The sequence below is a fragment of the Pagrus major genome, chromosome 5, assembly GCF_040436345.1.
Source record: "Pagrus major chromosome 5, Pma_NU_1.0".
Taxonomy (NCBI): Eukaryota; Metazoa; Chordata; class Actinopteri; order Spariformes; family Sparidae; genus Pagrus; species Pagrus major.
Window position 1 is genome coordinate 28465841 of NC_133219.1, and position 20261 is coordinate 28486101.

Below are 20261 nucleotides of genomic sequence, written 5' to 3' on the forward strand. Positions count from 1 at the left end.
GACAGTCACATAATGTTCCTCACGAGGCTCTGTGTGACAGTCAGGCTGTTAGCTCTCTGTCGCCCCCCTGTGGAGGCTCGCGTGCACGCAGGAACCAAACAAAGCTGCGTTCAAGAGCACTGGGCAGAGCGCGGTCCTTTGCAGTCTGAAACAACCACATCACCGCCCCTCCTCCTCTCCTCCCCTCCCCCTCCCCTCCCCTCTGTGCGGTGGGGCGTTCACGGGCTCCAGCCCAGCGTGGTTCATTTGCAACAAAGCTGCTACAAAGCTGCTACTTCCTGAATTACAGCAACAGATGAGACGGGCTGTTCGGCAGCAGCAGGAACCGTCTGATCTGGATCTTTGTCCCGACAAGCGGCGGCTCTGACCCCCAGCACCACCACCGTCCTGCGTCCAGGAGTGTCGCCGCCCTGCCGCGATGGTGGAGACTCCAGCGGGCTGTGTCTTTGAGGACATCCAGTATGAAGACATCCAAGTTGAAGCGGTAAACTTTGCTGGGACGTTAGCGCTGCTTGGTGGGGCTACAGGCTCTGGAAGTGGAGCCGACGTGCTGCTACGTGTTTCTGTTGAGGAGCCAGCAGATAGACGCAGCTCGTTTAGAAACGATCATGTAATGTCGTCAGTGTTTCCTGTCCTGTGCTGTGGACGGACAGACGGCTAGACAGACGGCATGTTAATGAACTGAGGTGTGAACACAGCAGAGACATACTTCACAGCAGTTACTCCAGAACAAGGCCCGGTGTTGTAGAGCAGCTGTGGTCCTCTGTCCTCTGTTCAACTGTCAGGAGCTACTAATGAAAACACAGAGGACAGAAAATACACTCTGATGCTTTTAAAGCAACTCCAGCGAGCATTTAAAGCCCCTGAGCTGATCTGTAGGCTGATCTGTAGGCTGGAGGTCGTGTTTACCAGGGGCACACTGATCTGCTCAGGGTGCCCAGGGCCACAGTGATCAGCCGGGCCCCACTGGCCCCCTGATGCTCCTCTCTGTTGTAAAATGTGTGAAATCCTGCAGCTGTGCTCTAAATAGTGTTGAAGTTATGGATATCTGAGATAATTGAATCATTTTAGTGATTCTTTGTTCTCCGCCTGTTTCACTTGTGCTCATTTAGATAGTTGTAGCAGAATATCTACAGTAATCTCATTTATAGCAGTAAACATTATTCTTCCTCAAACAATCATAAAAAAAACAAACTCATATCTCCACAAGCTCTCACTCTGTTTTCTCTCACACCAGAAAGTAGTCAGACAAGTTAGAAATGATAGTAATATAATAATAATAATAATAATAATAATAGAATATGTGTGTATTGATTGAAGGAACTAAGATATATTTTTAATCTACAGAGAACACGATGACATCATCTATATTCAAAACATACTAAACCATTACAGGCTGTAACCTTCAGACTTCCACCAGGCTCAGTACGTATCAGACAGATAGAAAACCTTGAAGTCAGCGCAGAACAAACATCTACTGAAACACTGAAATAATTAAATAATGAAGAAGTAAATGAAGATTTTCACAAACACGCTTCAAGCTAATTAAAATAATCCTTCCTGGGAAAATATCTTGTTGTGTTTTTATTCCTGAAGCTATATTTAATAAGATCTCTGGCCCTTTATAATACTACACAGAATCAGAATTAAGTTAAAACTAGTGAATATATTGGTAAAAAGTGATTTATTGTTATTATATTATTGTTAACATTCAGCAACAACTATTAAATGAACACACGTTGCAAATCATACTTAGAGTCTCTGCATGTACGGACAAATTTCAACCCAATCCAGTGAAAAATGATGGTGAGGCTGAGAATACAAAGACTCACAGAAATAATAGCATTCAATAGTTCATGAGTGAAACAGTGTTTGGAGTCCGGCTAGGGTTAGCCACAGCATGTACATCTGAATCCTAGGTGAGTTAGCATGGAGTGACCCAAAAGTTAACTTACCTGTGTCAAAATGTACTTGGATAAAAGTAAAAGTTAGTCAGATAAGATGTGTAATGATGATGATACTGTAATGATACAGCTGTTAAATTAAGACCACTTGTCTGCTTCAAACTGAAGCTCATTAAGATGTCAACATGTACAGACGAGTGGAACAACACAACTGGCCCTGGGTGTGAACTGCACCGTGTGTACACACACACCGAGGTGCACACACACTGTTCTCACACTGCTCCGACTGTTCACAGGCTGCTTCTTGTCGGCTGCAGCTGCTGACTTGGCTCCTTCCTTTTGTCTCATTCTCACAAAGTTTATCAAGATTTGTTCATGTGACTACTTTAGTTTTACTCTGTTACTCTGTAACTTGAAATGTAACAGAGTACAATACTTGCCAAAAAAATACTGACACACAAGTAAGATACTCAAAGAAGTACTGCTATACATGAGTACAGATGAGCTGCAGTAACGAGAATAAATGCAATCTGAATATTATCCTGTCTTGTCTTTCTTCAGGCTGTTGGCAGAGGGACGTTTGGAGTTGTCTTCAAGGCCATATGGAAAGGAAAGGATGTAGCAATCAAGACCATTGAGAGTGAGAATGAGAGGAACGCTTTCCTTGTTGAGGTACTGTGAACACCTTTTGTTCCCTGTGCAGCGTGAAACCTGCAGCCGGCCTTGTACTTGAGACGTGTGGCAGAAGCCCACGATTACAACAGCATCCTGGTACATTTAGTGGAGAAAGGTGTGCAGAGTTAACTTGTAGAGGAGCACCGTCACTAGTGGGAGCACAAGTCTCTTTATGTTTGATAACTGTTGGATGGTCCTGCAGCCTGTTTAGACTAGAATAAGTATCAGTGTTACCTCTGTTGGCAGTCAAACAGCACTTCATCTTCCATACCTAGTTCAAGAAAATCAAACCTTTTCTTATTTAAACCTCTTTTCCAAACTTCAAAATAGAAGCCAAAGATCTCCAGAGTAAAATGTCTCTGAGCAGCCGAACAACAACTTTATCCTGCTCACATGAAAAGGAGGTTAAATGGGTTCAGTTTGGATTTAACTCAGCAACTGTCTGATCACAGAATAAGTAAGTGAGATCATGAATGTGATGAGACATTCAGGACAGCTTTCTGCTCTGTGAATGTGTTCAGTGTTTCCTCTTGTGGTGCAGCCTGCTCTCATTGTGCAGCTGACACTTAAAGATGTGACAGTCAGCTGATGGACAGCAGCTTGTTTCAGGCTCGTTTCTCTCCTTATGTCTTCCATCACAACCATGTTTGTGTTTGTTGTCATATGAATGACCAATGTAATGATCCACCAAGTCTTTTTTTATAATGTGACATTTTAGAGATTTAGCTAAACCTGTTAAACTGGAGTACCCTTCCTTTGAATATTTCTTGGTGTTTCCATCCATTGTGAGCCACATTAGAAGTTACTGACTGGTTGATGGCAATAAATTATTCTGACATATTATTTTTAATGTATTTTTTATTGTCAGTGTGATGAAGTACCTTGGTCGTACCAAAACATTACACTACTGTCTACTTATTTAATCAGTCATGATTGTTTGTCATTTCTTGATACACTTTTAATATTTGTATAATTTTGAGAACATAACACTCATAACAGACATTCAGTATACAGACACACTACTCAGACTTAGTCTGGGATATTTTAGTGTTTCTTTTGATTGTTTATTCTGTGACATAGCTGAACTTTTATTTTGTGAATATTTTTGTTCCCCAGAAATAATTCGACACACTTTTTGACTTTTATGTCATATCCAGTCTTCAGCTCTGGACACACACCCCACACATGATAATCAGTGCAAAGCCTTTGGCTCATACTCACCAGATGTTGAATATTGCTTTGCGGTGTGGCGCTCCATTCTGCAATGACAGCAACTCTGAGTTCGTTGAGGTCACAGCCATAGATGTGATGCTTCAACTGGTCCCAGAGATGCTCATTGGGGTTCAGGTCGGGTGACATGGCCAGACACCAACCTGCTGGAGCACAATGTGTGTTGTCATCCATGAACATAAAGTTTAGGATGTACTGGTGCCACTGGGAGATGATGATGTGCTGGATGATGTCCTGCAGGTCTGACTGACCCGTGACTGTTCTGTTGACCAACACCAGGTCAGTTTTTCTGTCATTGCCGTTCCAGCCAACAGCGTTGCATCCCCTCCCCCAGCTCTAGTGTAGGGGCCATGATGATGGCTGCGTCGTGCTCACCCCTACTCCTGCCGCTCATCATTCTGATGCAGGTTGATCCTGCTCATCAGTGAACATCACTGATGACCACTGCTGGATGGTCCAACCAGCATGTTACCTGGCCCGCTGCAGACATGCTCGGTGGTGCCTGGCATTCAAGGGTGTCACACGCAACGGTCGTCTGGCATCAATCCATAGTGGTGCAGCCTCTTCTGGAGGGTCTGATCAGAACCATTGGTTCCTCTGACAGCCCTCACACGTCTCTGGATACTGATCATCTGCTCTGTCTGTGACTGGTGGGGCACCACTACAGGGCCTGGACCTGTGACCCAATGTTGAGAGACCAGTCTGCTAATGACACTCTGAGACTCTACTTCCTGTCTGGATACGAGCCAAAGCCAGGTGGTGCTCCTGCTCAGCCAGCTTACATCCGTTGACCATGACTTTGTCAAATGGCCACAATGGACACTCACTCAATATATTACATTATATTATATTATATTATATTATATTATATTATATTATATTATATTATATTATATTATAGCCTCCAAACAAACATTTCTGCTCATTAACAGCTTCTACTATATCTGTGCGAGTTGGGTTCAACCCCTTATTGGAGTTTAACCCCACAACTGAGCTGAAGAGCTTCCACAAACACACGAAAACTTTTTCATAACTCAGAAACACACGACTCTCCATGAGTAAATCCACTGACGCAACAAATGTACTGTTGGGCAGAGCACATGCCCCCATATCCCCATATCCCTCACTGATTTTGAGTAGTGTGTATACGTGCTCCAATGTAATACAGACACTGAGACAGAGATCAATGAATGAATATATTGATGGTAACATGTATCTTTGGTTTGTGCACAGCTCCGCCAGCTCTCCAGAGTGAATCACCCCAACATTGTTAAACTGTACGGCTCCTGTGATAATCCAGTAAGTATCCAACACCCGACAGTGTGGAGCAGAAAGAGGAAGTGAAGTTAGTAACACACAGCTGGTAGAATAAAACTCTCACTATGCTTCTGTTAAACAATAGCTTTCTCAAATTAAAGCTCTAATATAATTGTACATACTGTTTTACAAGCCTTTATAATGTCTGTTCATTCTTTAGTGCAACAACAGACACACTATTAAGTGAAAAGAGCTAGAGGCTGGTGTGGTGGCGCAGAGATAACACAGTGTCAGGACACAGTCTGTGGTTGAGTGTAAAACACAGAACTTTCACTGCTAAGGTCACGTGATGTGTGTTCTCAGGTCTGTCTGGTCATGGAGTATGCAGAATGTGGCTCTTTATACAACTGTAAGTAAATGATGTCTGTAAGAAATGGATTCATGTTGACGTGGTATCATGATCAACCACATGAACTGATGTTATTGTTATTATTTTATTTTAGTGGACATGTTGTAATGCCACTGGCAGAGTAGTTGTTACCCAATAAAATGTGTAAAAGGCTTTGAGATGGGCAGTGATGTGATGGTAGTGTTGTGTGATGTCACCTGGTCACAGTGTTGCACAGTGCAGACCCACAGCCCAACTACACAGCAGCACATGCCATGAGCTGGTGTCTGCAGTGTGCCCAGGGAGTCGCCTACCTGCATGCTATGAAGCCAAAGGCCTTAATTCACCGCGACCTCAAACCACCAAAGTAAGTCTCTCTATGATCAAACATGTAGACGTTACTCTGACAACATGCTGTAGACAGCACTGCATGTAGAGCCACAGAGAAGGTTTAAAGATACTGTGAATTAATGACAGATAACACTTCAACGGTTAGTGGCTGGTGAAGGAAAAAAAGCTTGAGACATATTTATACATGCAGTATTTCTGACCTGTGCTGGAAATAGGGAAAGAAATAATCCACTTGTTGCTGATAGATGTATCCTGTGTGCTTAGACTGAAGTAAAAGTGATGAACTCTGCTGCCCTCCCTCCATTTGGTTCAAGGGCAGCGTGGTACATGTACAGAACCGAGCCCTTTACTGAACGTGGACCACCTCAACAACATTCACAATAAGACATCTTATCATTTTCAGCCATGCTAGTAGTGACAGAGGTCTGTGGATGGTTGTGTCAGTCGGCTGGTCTGTAGTCAGTCTGCAACCGTCTGTCACTCCACACTGAAATACCTGAACCACTAAGGAGACGATTGCCAGATGAACAGGGAACAGTAGAAGGCAGCAGATTATTTACCTCTTCAGAATACATTCAGAGATGTTAAACTTGTTTAAATCAATAATATTATATAATATCATTATATATTATATATTATATATTATTAATAATTCTGAATCAGACACATCGTTTTTTCCAGAACTGAATGCAGAAGCTTCTTTCTGATCTCTGTTGAGAGTTGCACATGCTCAGTCCGGCTCAGACAGCTGACCAGGTTCAGACAGAAGCCCCAAACACTGGTTACTTTTTCAATATCTTTAACTTCAGTCTCTTTCAACCCAGCACTGACTGAACAATGATTAAGTGACTCGATAGAGATGGATGGAAAGATATTAATGAGCCACACGTTTTATTAACTTCATCACATGTCACAGCACCGTCCCTGAGAAGGAGAGTGAGTTACTGTGTCCACCTGGGTGTTGGGTTTACATCACAGTCGAGCTTGGAGGCGATAACTACCCGTCACTACTGCAGAGTTACTCGACCCAGGAGGAAATTAAAGCCAGATGTTAGCAGGTGTAAGAGGAATGATGGTGTATAACATACTGTAAATGTCTAATCCCTGTCTGCTGTACTGTTTCAGTCTGCTCCTTGTAGCTCGAGGCACTGTGCTGAAGATATGTGACTTTGGAACAGCCTGTGATATTCAGACCTACATGACTAACAATAAAGGCAGTGCAGCCTGGATGGCACCAGAGGTGTTTGAAGGTAACTTCTCATTGTGGAGCTTCGGCCAGGAGCTGCTTCAGTCTGTGTTCATTAGAAGACTAATAGTTGTTTGCCACACTCGGTGTCCTGATTGTAATTTTAACATCTAACATCTTAAGATTTAACATCTCAGCTAAACTCTACAGATGATTTCAGTCCTGAATACAGTCACTCAAACTCTGGTGTGTATTCCTCAGGCAGTAACTACAGTGAGAAGTGTGACGTGTTCAGCTGGGGCATCATCCTGTGGGAGGTCATCACCCGCAAGAAACCCTTCGATGAGATTGGAGGCTCAGCATTTTGTATAATGTGGGCCGTCCACAGAGGTGAGCAAGATCCTGCACCAACTGCATCTATATCAGCTGCATCTATATCAGCTGCATCTATATCAGCTGCATCTATATCAACTGCATCTATATCAGCTGCATCTATATCAGTTGCATCTATATCAGTTGCATCTATATCAGTTGCATCTATATCAGTTGCATCTATATCAGCTGCATCTATATCAGTTGCATCTATATCAGTTGCATCTATATCAGTTGCATCTATATCAGCTGCATCTATATCAGCTGCATCTATATCAGTTGCATCTATATCAGTTGCATCTATATCAGTTGCATCTATATCAGCTGCATCTATATCAGCTGCATCTATATCAGCTGCTCTGGTGATGTGTTTTTTTGATAAGAGTGAATTAAATGACGTTAATGTGAAATGGTAACATTATTCCTGACGATCCCACTGAACATTAGTGGGAGTGGAAACGTGTTTACAGGTGTTGGAGTACGATTACATGTGTGAAATCTGATAATTGTTCTGAGAAGATGTCACTTGTCAGTTGGGGTTATAAGTTATAAGATCTGGAGGAGTGGAGTGCTGTGGGCTGCTCTTCATATCTGCTTCAAGTTCCAGGCCACATGAGCAGAGACGAGCCTCACACTCATCTACCATCTAACCCCTGACCCATCTCATGCTGCAGGCCATTCTGAGGAGGTATTCCCAACTTCCAAGCTAGCTTCGTCCCAGTGCATTTGCTCGGGAGAACATGGAGAATGAAGTTTGAATGAATTTGAAATGACACGTTCGTGACAATTCGTTCAAATTAATTCCAACATTTCTGAAGTGGCAGGTGGAGGAGGTGGAGTGAACCAGTGCTAAAACACCTGTGAATACCTGACATTCAACCTGGAAAGGATTCAAAGAGGTTGATGTGTGTAAGCTGGCTGTTGGTGACGGGGTAGTCAGAAGGAGTTTACATGTCTGAAGATCTGAAGGTTGCTGTTGTTTGTGTTCTGGTTTTATTCTGTATAGAGATGACTGGATGAAAAGACAACTGTTCCTCGGTCTGTAATGTTAAGTCAACTGGTGCTTTGACTGTTTAACCGTCGTTCCATCAAGAGAGTGGGCGGATGCTGCATCTCATTTCTTCCCCACACTAGCTGACTTTGTCTCCCCCTACTGTGTGACTGGACAGGCAGCATCCAGTCAGCTTGTGTGAGTTGACAGTAGCTCACTTGTTTTAATATGGTGGGTCCAGTGGGACCGGTTTTAGTGAACAAGAGTCCAGTAAACCCAAAGAAGTCTCACAGAGCTCCAGACTGACTATTGATTCTCAGTGCGATCAATCAAGGCACAGACAGACATTATTGTAATGTTATGTTGTATACTGTGACGCAGGTACACGTCCTCCTCTCATCAAGGACCTGCCAGAACCCATAGAGACTCTGATGACCCGCTGCTGGGACAAAGAACCCAGCCAGAGACCGTCCATGGAGGAGGTCAAGACCACCATGAGCAATCTCATGAAGGTGCAGTCACATCACAAACACTGTGTCTCTGTACAGCATACACACATTACAGCTGACATATTGATTAATTAATTAATTAATTAATTAGCTTTAGAGGACAGAAAGCAGAGCTTATCTTATTGTAACAAATCTAACCTGAGCTCACAGTATCACCTTGACCAAAGCTTCTTGAATCCATCATCAGTTCATTTTGACCTTGTTTTAGCATTTCTTCTTATCAGCTGATGATGATAAAGCCTGTTACCTACTTACTCTAAAGCACAGAGGTTTACCTTTTAGCAGCCTACTTATTGACTGAGTGCAGGCTCACCAGTCAGAATAATAATAGAAATGCAGCTGATACAATAAGACAACTGATCACTGTTGTATTTATAAAGTGTCAGGCCAAACTGTGATGAGCTCTTTTTCAACGTGCTTCTTGGTGTGTTTGGATCTTCAGTACTTCCCAGGTTCTGATGAACCACTCAAGCTCCCTCACCAGTCTTCAGCCACCAGCACAGGTAACACAGCTCTGCTGATGATGCATCATTGTTTCTGTGTTCAGGTCTTTGTTGGTGATTTCATGAGTCAGTCTGTGTGTCTGCAGGCTCTTATGCTGAGTACACCATCAACAGTAACAGGAGTGACGACAACACAGAACACAGAAACTCTGTTGGCAGAGAAGAAACCCTGAAAAGCTTTGAGGCCAAATTTCCACTTCAGTTCAAACCATCAAAGGTAATAAAACCACACAAACTAATCATGTAGCTTTATACTGCCAGCACAGTCCATCGTCTCAACATATTGTCTTCCTCTCAGACAGCCACATTACGTACAGGTCTGTCCAGGGTGTCCAGTACAGACAGTCAACAAGGACGCTCCCAAAGCCCCACCCCCTGCACCAGTCCTGTAACCACCACTGGCCAGTCAGAGCTGAGGATGACGTTTAGCCCCACAGGTAGGGAGGAAGAGTTGGTACTGAAGCTGCTGTCAGACCAAAACCCAGGCAGTTAGCATGCTAACACAGCATGTTAACAACAGTTCATTCATTATACAATGCTCTATATTTGAGTGTTAACCTAACGTACCACCAAACAGCATGTGTTGTCCTCTGCTGCTGCTGCTTGATGATCTCATCATCAAACCAGATCATAAACTGGGAGTTTATCTCCGCCCCCTCTCTCAAACTGGCCTGACATCTGAGAGCCTCATGTTTCACAGAGGGGGGGTCACTTTGAGACCAGAGGGGAGTCTCTCACTCCGACACAGATACATCACCACTACACCGATACATCGCTCAAACACCAATACATCGCTCTAACACGATACATAGCTCTAACACCGATACATCGCTCTAACACCGATACATCGCTCTAACACGATACATAGCTCTAACACCGATACATCGCTCTAACACGATACATAGCTCTAACACCGATACATCGCTCTAACACCGATACATAGCTCTAACACCGATACATCGCTCTAACACCGATACATCGCTCTAACACGATACATAGCTCTAACACCGATACATAGCTCTAACACGATACATAGCTCTAACACCGATACATCGCTCTAACACCGATACATCGCTCTAACACCGATACATCGCTCTAACACCGACACATCGCTCTAACGCGATACATCGCTCTAACGCGATACATCGCTCTAACACTGATACATCGCTCTAACACCGATACATCGCTCTAACACTGATACATCGCTCTAAAACGATACATCGCTCTAACACTGATACATCGCTCTAAAACGATACATCGCTCTAAAACGATACATCGCTCTAACACGATATATCGCTCTAACACAATACATACATCGCTCTAACACGATATATCGCTCTAACACAATACATACATCGCTCTAACACGATACATACATCGCTCTAACACGATACATACATCACTCTAACACGATACATCGCTCTAACAAGATACATCGCTCTAACACGATACATACATCGCTCTAACACGATACATCGCTCTAACACGATACATCGCTCTAACACGATACATACATCGCTCTAACACGATACATACATCGCTCTAACACGATACATACATCGCTCTAACACGATACATACATCGCTCTAAAACGATACATCGCTCTAAAACGATACATACATCGCTCTAACACGATACATCGCTCTAACACGTTACATCGCTCTAACACGATACATACATCGCTCTAACACGATACATCGCTCTAACACGATACATCGTTCTAACACGATACATAGCTCTAACACGATACATAGCTCTAACACGATACATACATCGCTCTAACACGATACATACATCGCTCTAACACGCTACAACGCTCTAACACGCTACAACGCTCTAACACGATACATATATCGCTCTAACACCGATACATCGCTCTAACACGATACATTGCTCTAACACGATACATCGCTCTAACACTGATACATCGCTCCAACCCAAACTGACTTTCATTCAAATAGCATAAACTCGTTCACACACACACACAGCCTTACAGGTGACAGCTGAGTGTGTTCAGACTGCTGGACGACCAGCTCCACCTGCTGAGTCACAGCTTCTCCACAATACACTGACATGCTGCATTTCATCTGTTTCTACAAGCATCCTCGTTATCATGACACTGTTGTTACACATGTAAAGCTGAGCTTGTTAACACTTCATGCCTTCTTATGCACATGTTTAATATCTGTGACAGAGCCTGGATATGTAGTCCGCTCGTTTATCTGGAGGCTGACCCCTCCACCATGCCTACACACTGTCAACTCTTTGAGTCATACTGCACTGTCCACACTGCACCACTAAGGGGCACCACAGTGCAACATGTCAGTGATGTATCTGTGCAGGTGTGTGTGTTCTCTGATGCACTGACAATGACAGATGTATGTGTGTGTGTGTGTGTGTGTGTGTGTAGCTACCAATGGTTTAGACAGCTCCATTCCCTTGGCCTACCTGAAACTGGATCACCAGTTACAGGTAAGTTGACAATACAATTATTTTTATTATTATTATTATTATTATTATATATTATTATAATGTGTCCTCTCTAATACTCACTACGTCCCTGTAGAAGTGTATCAAGATAAGTGCAGAGACACGTACACATACAGACTAGTCTTCTTTTTGAGTGTCCTCAAGTTGTTCATGTTGATCTTGATGATGTGTGTTGTTCTGGACCGTGTTCTGGAACATGTTCTGGAACATGTTCATCACTGAGTTCTGTCTGTGTGCTTCCAGCCTCTGGCTCCGTGTCCAAACTCCAAAGAGTCCATGGCAGTGTTTGAGCAGCACATCAGGATGGCCCAGGAGTACCTCAAAGTTCAGTCAGAGATCGCTCAGCTTGTTCGGAGGAAGTGAGTCCAGTCTCATATTGTGTCTCACTGTGTTTGATGTAGTTTCAGTAGGAGAGTCACAAGATCCTCCAGATCCTCCATCAGATTCATTTTACATTTAAACATTTAGTTTTTACTATTGTTAGACTGTCACATCTGTATTTCATAACTCATTGCTCATCCAACCCACATATGTCTGTATGCATGATCGTTTGGTAACCATGGTAACATATATGTGCAGGAATACAGGGGTTCTCCCTTGGAAACAGTGTAAAGGGTTACTATGTATTACTACATGGTTACTATCCTCACTGTGATATTACAGTACACCCTGTTTCTATCTGTTGTTCATAAGACATAAGGTCCAGTTCCAGTCTGGAACAATCATTTCAATATCAGTTTTAAGTCGGGTTCAGTGCTGCTGAACTTGCTGTCAGTCACCAGAATTTAATTTCCCTGTATGGGTCATGTAGTGCTGATGATGCATCACCAAAACTCTCCTATAAATGAGTTACCTGTCAGTCTGAATGACTTGTTTGGACCAGACAAACTGAACTGAAGGGCAGGTGTGAAAGTGACCTGATACTTTACTGTATAATGTACTGAAAACATAAATGTATTGTAAAGTGAGATAAGTGAGTGACGAAAACACTGATTTCTACTCAGAAATATGAGCCAGTGTAGCTTTAATAATTTAGAATAAAGACAGTTTGAAGGACGTCTGCAGCCGCTGGCTCTCCTCACTCTGCTGCTGCATTAAAGGAACAGTTCAACATTTCATGAAATGGTCTTATTCAGTGTGTTTCTGTGGCTGTGATGAGAAGATCGATCATCAATCAGACGACCCGTTCCTATCCATGTAAACTGGCAGTAACTGTGGCTCTGTTCTGCTGCCTGTGTTCAGACAGGAGCTGGTGTTGGAGCTGGAGCAGGACCAGAGGGAGCAGCAGACCTCATCCAGACTCATCCAGGAGCACAGCAAGCTGCTGGAGGACAACAGCAGCCTGTCGACCCACTGCCAGGGTCTGAAGAGCAAACTGAGCCTGATCAAGAGTCAGAACCAGCACCACAGCTAGAACAGGACAGGAGGCGGCACACAGCACACAGTCTGTTGTCTTCTGGACTTCTTCTCTCTGTGATGGAGCAGAGGAACTGACCATAAAGAAGGGAAGCTCATCATCCTGAGAGAGAAAAATATTTAACTCACTTCAGAACCCATAGAGACCATTCCAGTGAAACAGTGAGTTCAGGATTAAAAGCTTTAAAGTCAAACTGAAATATAAACAGTAATGATAAGACAGAAATCAAACTGTTTTTGGACACATTTGTGGTAAAAGCATGTTCGTGGGCGTCTCCCATGACTTTGGTTGAGTGACAGGAGAGATCAACATCTTTTCAAACTCTGAGCTTGTGTGAGTTTGACCGAACACCCTCAGAAAGTACCGGCCTGGATTATCTGTTGAGGCTAATCACGTAGAGAGGTTTGGTGCAGCACCATGGGACCCTGTTTCAGAAGAAAATGTCTGGTAGTGAAAATCAGTTTGAATATGCCATGAAGTAAGTGTGATGTTTGTGAATATTACTTTTCAACTTGAGAAAGTTGCAATTTGTCATAAAACTGATAAAGTATGATTGTGAAAATATGTAATTAAAAAGACGACTCATCCAGCAGTCGAGCTGTGATGTCGTCTTGTCAAACGCTCATTAAAACCCATCACTGAGACCTTGTAGAACCGGTCCTGGACTCGAGCTTACTCACAGAACTGTCAGCTTTCACTAGATGTGTTGTGCTGACGTATTCTGGAGACATCATGAAGTTCACTGACCAGTGTCACACTAAACTAAATTATATTTTAGTATCTTTACAACAAATTGCTTCTTGACTTTTAAATTGACAGACACCTCATGTGTGCTTAATGGTACATCTCAAACAGGATCAAAAATGTTTTCTCCAACTTTGCCTCTTCATTAGCAGCTTCAAGCTAACTCAAGTAGCCTGCACAGCTAATACTGAGTGTGTTGTGCTGCTGGAGTTTAATTTCCCAAATATATCGAATACAAAGACCACAGACAGGAAGGCCATAATGCTAAGAAAAGATCCAGGATGAGTAGTAATGGAGTTTAGTTCTCCACACTGAAAGTGGAAGCTAGTTAGCCTCCCTGCTAACATTACAGCTGATTACATCTAGCTAGAGACTCTTTTGTGGGTGTAGATGCTGATGTTCATGAGTAGACAGTCTGACAGTCTTGTGACCTCTGACTGACACAGTGATGATGGAGAGTTGAGGTTAAACATGGAGGTTGAGTGTAACAGCGCCGGTCCACAGCCGCCTCACACAGCAGCAGGCTCCAGATTTCACTTCAGGTTTGAATTCAAGCAGCAGAACAAACAGTTGTAATCAGCAGTGACGTCACCGCTGGAGAACACAGATGTAGAGCGTGGTGTCACTGCAGGAGAATAAGTAAAGTAAGAGTCTTCTTTCTGGAAAATTACAATTTTGACCAACATAAAGAAAATAAAGTTCAGTTTGACTTTAAAATGAACCTGAGCTCATGTTGTTATGTTGAGGTGAATCAGCTGTGAGAGAAAGTCAGTGTCAACAAAGAGCAGCTCAGATCTCTTCTTCCACACTTTTGGTGATGGGCTGATTGTTAACTGTATTAATAATGGTGGGACCAAAGAGATCCACTGGGAGGGTCAGGTGATGAGGGTCAGGTGATGAGGGTTAGGTGATGAGTGTTATGTGATGAGGATTAGGTGATGAGGGTCAGGTGATGAGGGTCAGGTGATGAGTGTTATGTGATGAGGATTAGGTGATGAGCGTCAGGTGATGAGGGTCAGGTGATGAGCGTCAGGTGATGAGGATTAGGTGATGAGGGTCAGGTGATGAGCGTCAGGTGATGAGGGTTAGGTGATGAGGGTCAGGTGATGAGGGTTAGGTGATGAGGGTTAGGTGATGAGCGTCAGGTAATGAGCGTCAGGTGATGAGGGTCAGGTGATGAGCGTCAGGTGATGAGGGTCAGGTGATGAGCGTCAGGTGATGAGCGTCAGGTGATGAGCATCAGGTGATGAGGGTTAGGTGATGAGTGTTATGTGATGAGGATTAGGTGATGAGCGTCAGGTGATGAGCATCAGGTGATGAGGGTCAGGTGATGAGGGTCAGGTGATGAGGGTCAGGTGATGAGGGTTAGGTGATGAGGGTCAGGTGATGAGGGTTAGGTGATGAGGGTTAGGTGATGAGCGTCAGGTGATGAGCGTCAGGTGATGAGGGTCAGGTGATGAGGGTTAGGTGATGAGGGTCAGGTGATGAGGGTCAGGTGATGAGGGTTAGGTGATGAGGGTCAGGTGATGAGGGTCAGGTGATGAGGGTTAGGTGAGGAGGGTGAGGTGATGAGGGTTAGGTGATGAGGGTTAGTTGATGAGGGTCAGGTGACGAGGGTCAGGTGATGAGGGTTAGGTGATAAGCATCAGGTGATGAGGGTTAGGTGATGAGGGTTAGGTGATAAGCATCAGGTGATGAGGGTCAGGTGATGAGCGTCAGGTGATGAGGGTTAGGTGATGAGGGTTAGGTGATAAGCATCAGGTGATGAGGGTTAGTTGATGAGGGTCAGGTGACGAGGGTCAGGTGATGAGGGTTAGGTGATAAGCATCAGGTGATGAGGGTCAGGTGATGAGGGTCAGGTGATGAGGGTTAGGTGATAAGCATCAGGTGATGAGGGTCAGGTGATGAGGGTCAGGTGATGAGGGTTAGGTGATAAGCATCAGGTGATGAGGACGGTCATTGAGCTGCAGGTGTCGTCTCCTTGTGGGGTTCAAAGTTCACTTCTGTTTTTATTGTATTTTCTTTTTTGACTTGTTGAAAAGAAACTACAGTTGTGATTTTCAAAGTCTGACTTTTATATATTCAGTTTATCATACTCATTTTATTGTGTTTTATGAAAAGAGTACAGGCACTTAGAGTGGGTGGTATCGTTTTAAACCAGTTTTACTGTGAACACAAGACTTCAGAGACATGCTGCCTCCAGCAAAGGAAAGCTTTGTTAAGAAGGCTGTTTGAAATGGAAATGACTGTAGATTAATGATCTGTTTAATTCTTTAGTTACTTTTTACACACAGTTATATTTCACACACTTGTATTAACTTTAATTCTGCACTGCACTTATTTGGGTCGGAGGAGTCTGCATGTGTTTCAGTCTCACGTTCGTTTCTGTTACTTTGGTTTATTTGGGGATGAACTGTTTATTGTTCAGACGTTGCCTTAAGATTGTTCTTGTACAGGTCACTTTATCATCTCGGGTTATTTTATCCACATGTTTAATGGTCTCCTGAAACATTTCTCATGTGATTTGAAAATGTACAGACTGCAATTATATTATATGCTTTTACAACATTAAAAAAACATTTATAGTATTTTATCAGTTGTCTTAACTCACAGTACTTCTTCATGTTTTGTCTGAAGGGAGACTCTGATGGGACCGTTCACATGTGTCCTGTCACTCACATCAGCAGGTCAATGACCAAACAAAATGACTTTTAATGTCTGTTTCACTTCAAACTTTTTAAGTCTCAGATTTTTTTCCCTTATTTGGTCAATTCTGTTCCAACTATGAGCACTGTGACGTCTTCCTGCTCAGGAGAGAACACCTGGGATGAGGTGATGTTTCTAACAGGTGCTGGGTTGTTTGGTCGCTGTCAATCAAATCTAGTCAGATCACACAGTCCTGATGAGTCAGATTAGCTCAGTTTCTGAGTTTCAAACTCTTCATAAACTAGAATGGCACTCCGTAGAGCGCACACCTCCGCCTAGGACCAACAGTCAACCTTTAATTCAGTCAAGCCCAATCTGATATCAAAACATTAAAATCTGTTGGATCCAGATTTTTATTTGGATCCACATCAAATTGTACTCACTCGAAGACGCCGGCCACTTAAACATGGCTGTTTTTTCATCCAGATCCAGGCAGTGTTCCTTGAGAGATTAACCAAATGATGAGGAGCGTCCATCTTACAATGTTAAAGAAAGTGAGAAACAACTCCTGGATCCATCCCTTTGTCTGGATCTGCACCAAAAGTTCATGTGGTCTGCTCTTGGCCGTGACCTTCCTCCCTCCAAGTTTGGTGGAAATCTGTTTTTGTGTAATCCTGCCGACAAACCGACAAACCAACTAACCCTAACCCGACAAACCAACAAACCCTAACCCTAACCCGAAAAACAGCAGACACAGGTGGAAACATCACCTCCTTGGTGGAGGTAATAATCCCCCAGCAGGTTTTAAAACTTAACTGATGACCTTTTAGTCATTGATATTAATCTACCTTTTTTTGTACAATAAAACAAATCACATTGTTTGTTAACAAGAACTTCATCATGAATTAGCTGACATACTATTTATTTTATATCAGTGTATAGATCTCTTTCATCTAAAGTGTGTTTGATGCTTTCATATCTCAACGACACGTTCACTGACGTTAGTTTGTAGACTTCAGTTACCTGTTGAGCCACAGACTAAAGATAATGACAGCTTGAGTTTAACCAGAACTACAGTTAGTCTGAGATTAAGCTGTTGTGTTGATATCAAAGACAAACAGTCACAGCAGAAACCTCAGACGGGCCGGACCAGCACTATATATCTTTAAACAGTACAGTTATGGGCTGAAAATGACAACAGAAATAAACAAGCTTGACATATTTCCTCAAAATAAAACCAATGAACAGTTTTCTACCCAGAAGTCACTGTTGTCACGGTAACTCGGTCTGCACGATGCTGGAGTTTCAGAACCTGCACGAGAGGAAGATGCTTTGATTCTTTGACAAAGCTTTTCATCTATAAAACCCTGTTTTCATTTAAAGTGGCACTTGTAGATCATTTAATTATAATAATTCAATCCAACCACAATGAACTGAACTCTATCTATTTACTGAATGAGTTATGAGTTATTATCTGTTCCAAGATAAAGTCTTCATGTTCTTTGGAAAGCGTCAGCACCGCAGGCACACCCAACAGCTACTTTTGCAAAAGATGGGGTTAAACCAACATCCAGTGCCTTCAACCTCAACCCCCCTTAGGTTGCAATGACAGTCCTGGAGCAACATCCATCATGATGTTCCAGGGACACACCGACACAGTGATATCTGATACAGCACTGTTAACTACAGTTATAACAAGATGATATTATGTAGGGAGCGCAGAGATAACAAACCACATCTGATCAACATCATCAAAATATCAGTCTCTTACAGTCTGGAGGGGGCACGGTGCAGGAAATGACACATGATTAAGTGTCCACTTTGACTTTGCAGTGTTTCATGCAACATTAATCTAGAGTTGTGGGTTAAATTTGGCTGTCAATAATAATTAATTATTATCAGGGATAATTATGAATTATGATTAATAATAAGATCCAATTTACATCAGATCACCTCGGGGCACCACCCTTGAAGAAGGGAAAAGAGCCAATTCACCAAATCAGTCTCAGAAAAAGGTACTAAACTGTTTTTTTCCCTGATTAACAATTAATTTAATAACTACAACCAATATAACCATAACAGCTGTAATGGTCGAAGGATTTTGGAATTCTTTACAGAGTAGAGGTTAAAGTCTTTTATTTAACACAAAGATGAAAACACACAATCTAACTAACATGTACTATATACAGGTGTGTGTGTGTGTGTGTGTGTGTGTGTGTGTGTGTGTGTGTGTGTGTGTGTGTGTGTGACGTGATGCCAGGTTATAGAAGATGGTTAGTTGCATGTAAAGACCCTGAGTCTGTGTGAAGCATAATTCAACTAACGTCAAATTTGCAGTGTAGCAAAGCAAACTATCAATAACCTGACCTGAGATCACAATAACACCAACACAGTGAACAAACAAATAGATTGAACACATGTGCGTTACATCAACCAGAGTTAAAAGTCCTGTGCTTAGCCATGCTATGCTATGCTGTGTGCTATCTAGACCCAGTTCAACATTACCAGTCTTTGAAGAAAAGGTGCTGGTGGTTCCTTGGCTGATGAGCCAAGCAGGAGAAGGTTGCAATTCCAATATTGAACAATGTTGTTCTTGCTGTGCAAGATCTGATGAAAGACAGCAGGTGGTGGAAACTGATCGCTCCTTTCTTTTGCAGGGATAGCAGCTCGGAGCTAACTTGCTTGGTGTTTCTCAGATTGTGGAGTTAGCTGGCAAGCTTTGCGTTGCAGCTGCTGGTGCTAACTGATCTGGAATACTAGCAGGACCTCATTGCCCTGCAGCGAGGAGAAGTTCTTTGGGCCTGCTGGAAATGTACTTTGCAGCTCTCAGCAGCTGTTAGGCCCAGAAGAATCCAGGAGAAGAGAACTTGAGGGCAGGCAGCCCCGTGGAGAAGAGAGCGAACAAAGGAAGGAGCTGGAGTTTTGACTATCTGGTCTGTCACCCTGACCAATAGTAGCTCAAAGCTGAATTTGCACCTAGGTGTGAAGACTGGGGAATTCTGGGAAACTGAGTTCAGTTCAGAGTCCATTTTGAAATCCACAATGAACGACTTCATCTATGGGTCCCAACAACTCTATTTTCAAATCTATTTTGTGTAACTATTGTGTGTTTAGCTTCATGATCATCCTTTTCAGTAGAGGCAGAGAGCAGCACATGATGGAGAGGTCTTCAGCAGAGTGAAGTAGATACCATGTGACTGAAAGTGAGAGCACTAACAGCAGTTATGATTAATGTTCGCCAGAAAACAAGACGCAGCAGGTCTGCAGCAGTGACGGCGGAGCTGAGGATGTAGAGGATGGTGAGTATGAGCCATCACACATGACCTCACCTTCTGCTCACTCCCCATCACAGCTGGACCTCTGGTTTATGATCTATAGCCCAGCTGTTCAGTGAAGCTGTGCAGCTCTACTTACCCCTGTGGAGTCCCATCCCTCCACTAGTATGAAGGCTGAGAACAGTCTGAGTCAGTGGGTGGTCGGGGAGGACACGGAGCTTGTGTCCCGAGTGTGACCAAGAGTCCAGAGTGATTATGTTACGTAAATAAGTTAACATACGTAAAAGACGTAACTCACATTATCTTACATAATATGAGTTACT

The 20261-nt window shown here is 43.1% G+C and overlaps 1 protein-coding gene across 1 annotated transcript; it reads left to right on the top strand.

Annotated features, from left to right (window-relative positions):
- The first annotated feature begins 298 nt into the window (after positions 1–298).
- Positions 299–13352, top strand: LOC140995996 (mitogen-activated protein kinase kinase kinase 7-like). The gene is made up of 14 exons (XM_073466187.1): positions 299–484; positions 2466–2576; positions 5043–5108; positions 5430–5475; positions 5683–5821; positions 6931–7055; positions 7253–7381; positions 8736–8866; positions 9306–9366; positions 9453–9583; positions 9665–9803; positions 11777–11838; positions 12100–12215; positions 13099–13352. The coding sequence occupies exons 1-14, from the start codon at positions 419–421 to the stop codon at positions 13268–13270; spliced, it is 1494 nt and encodes a 497-aa protein (XP_073322288.1). The 5' UTR covers positions 299–418; the 3' UTR covers positions 13271–13352.
- Positions 13353–20261: the final 6909 nt, after the last annotated feature.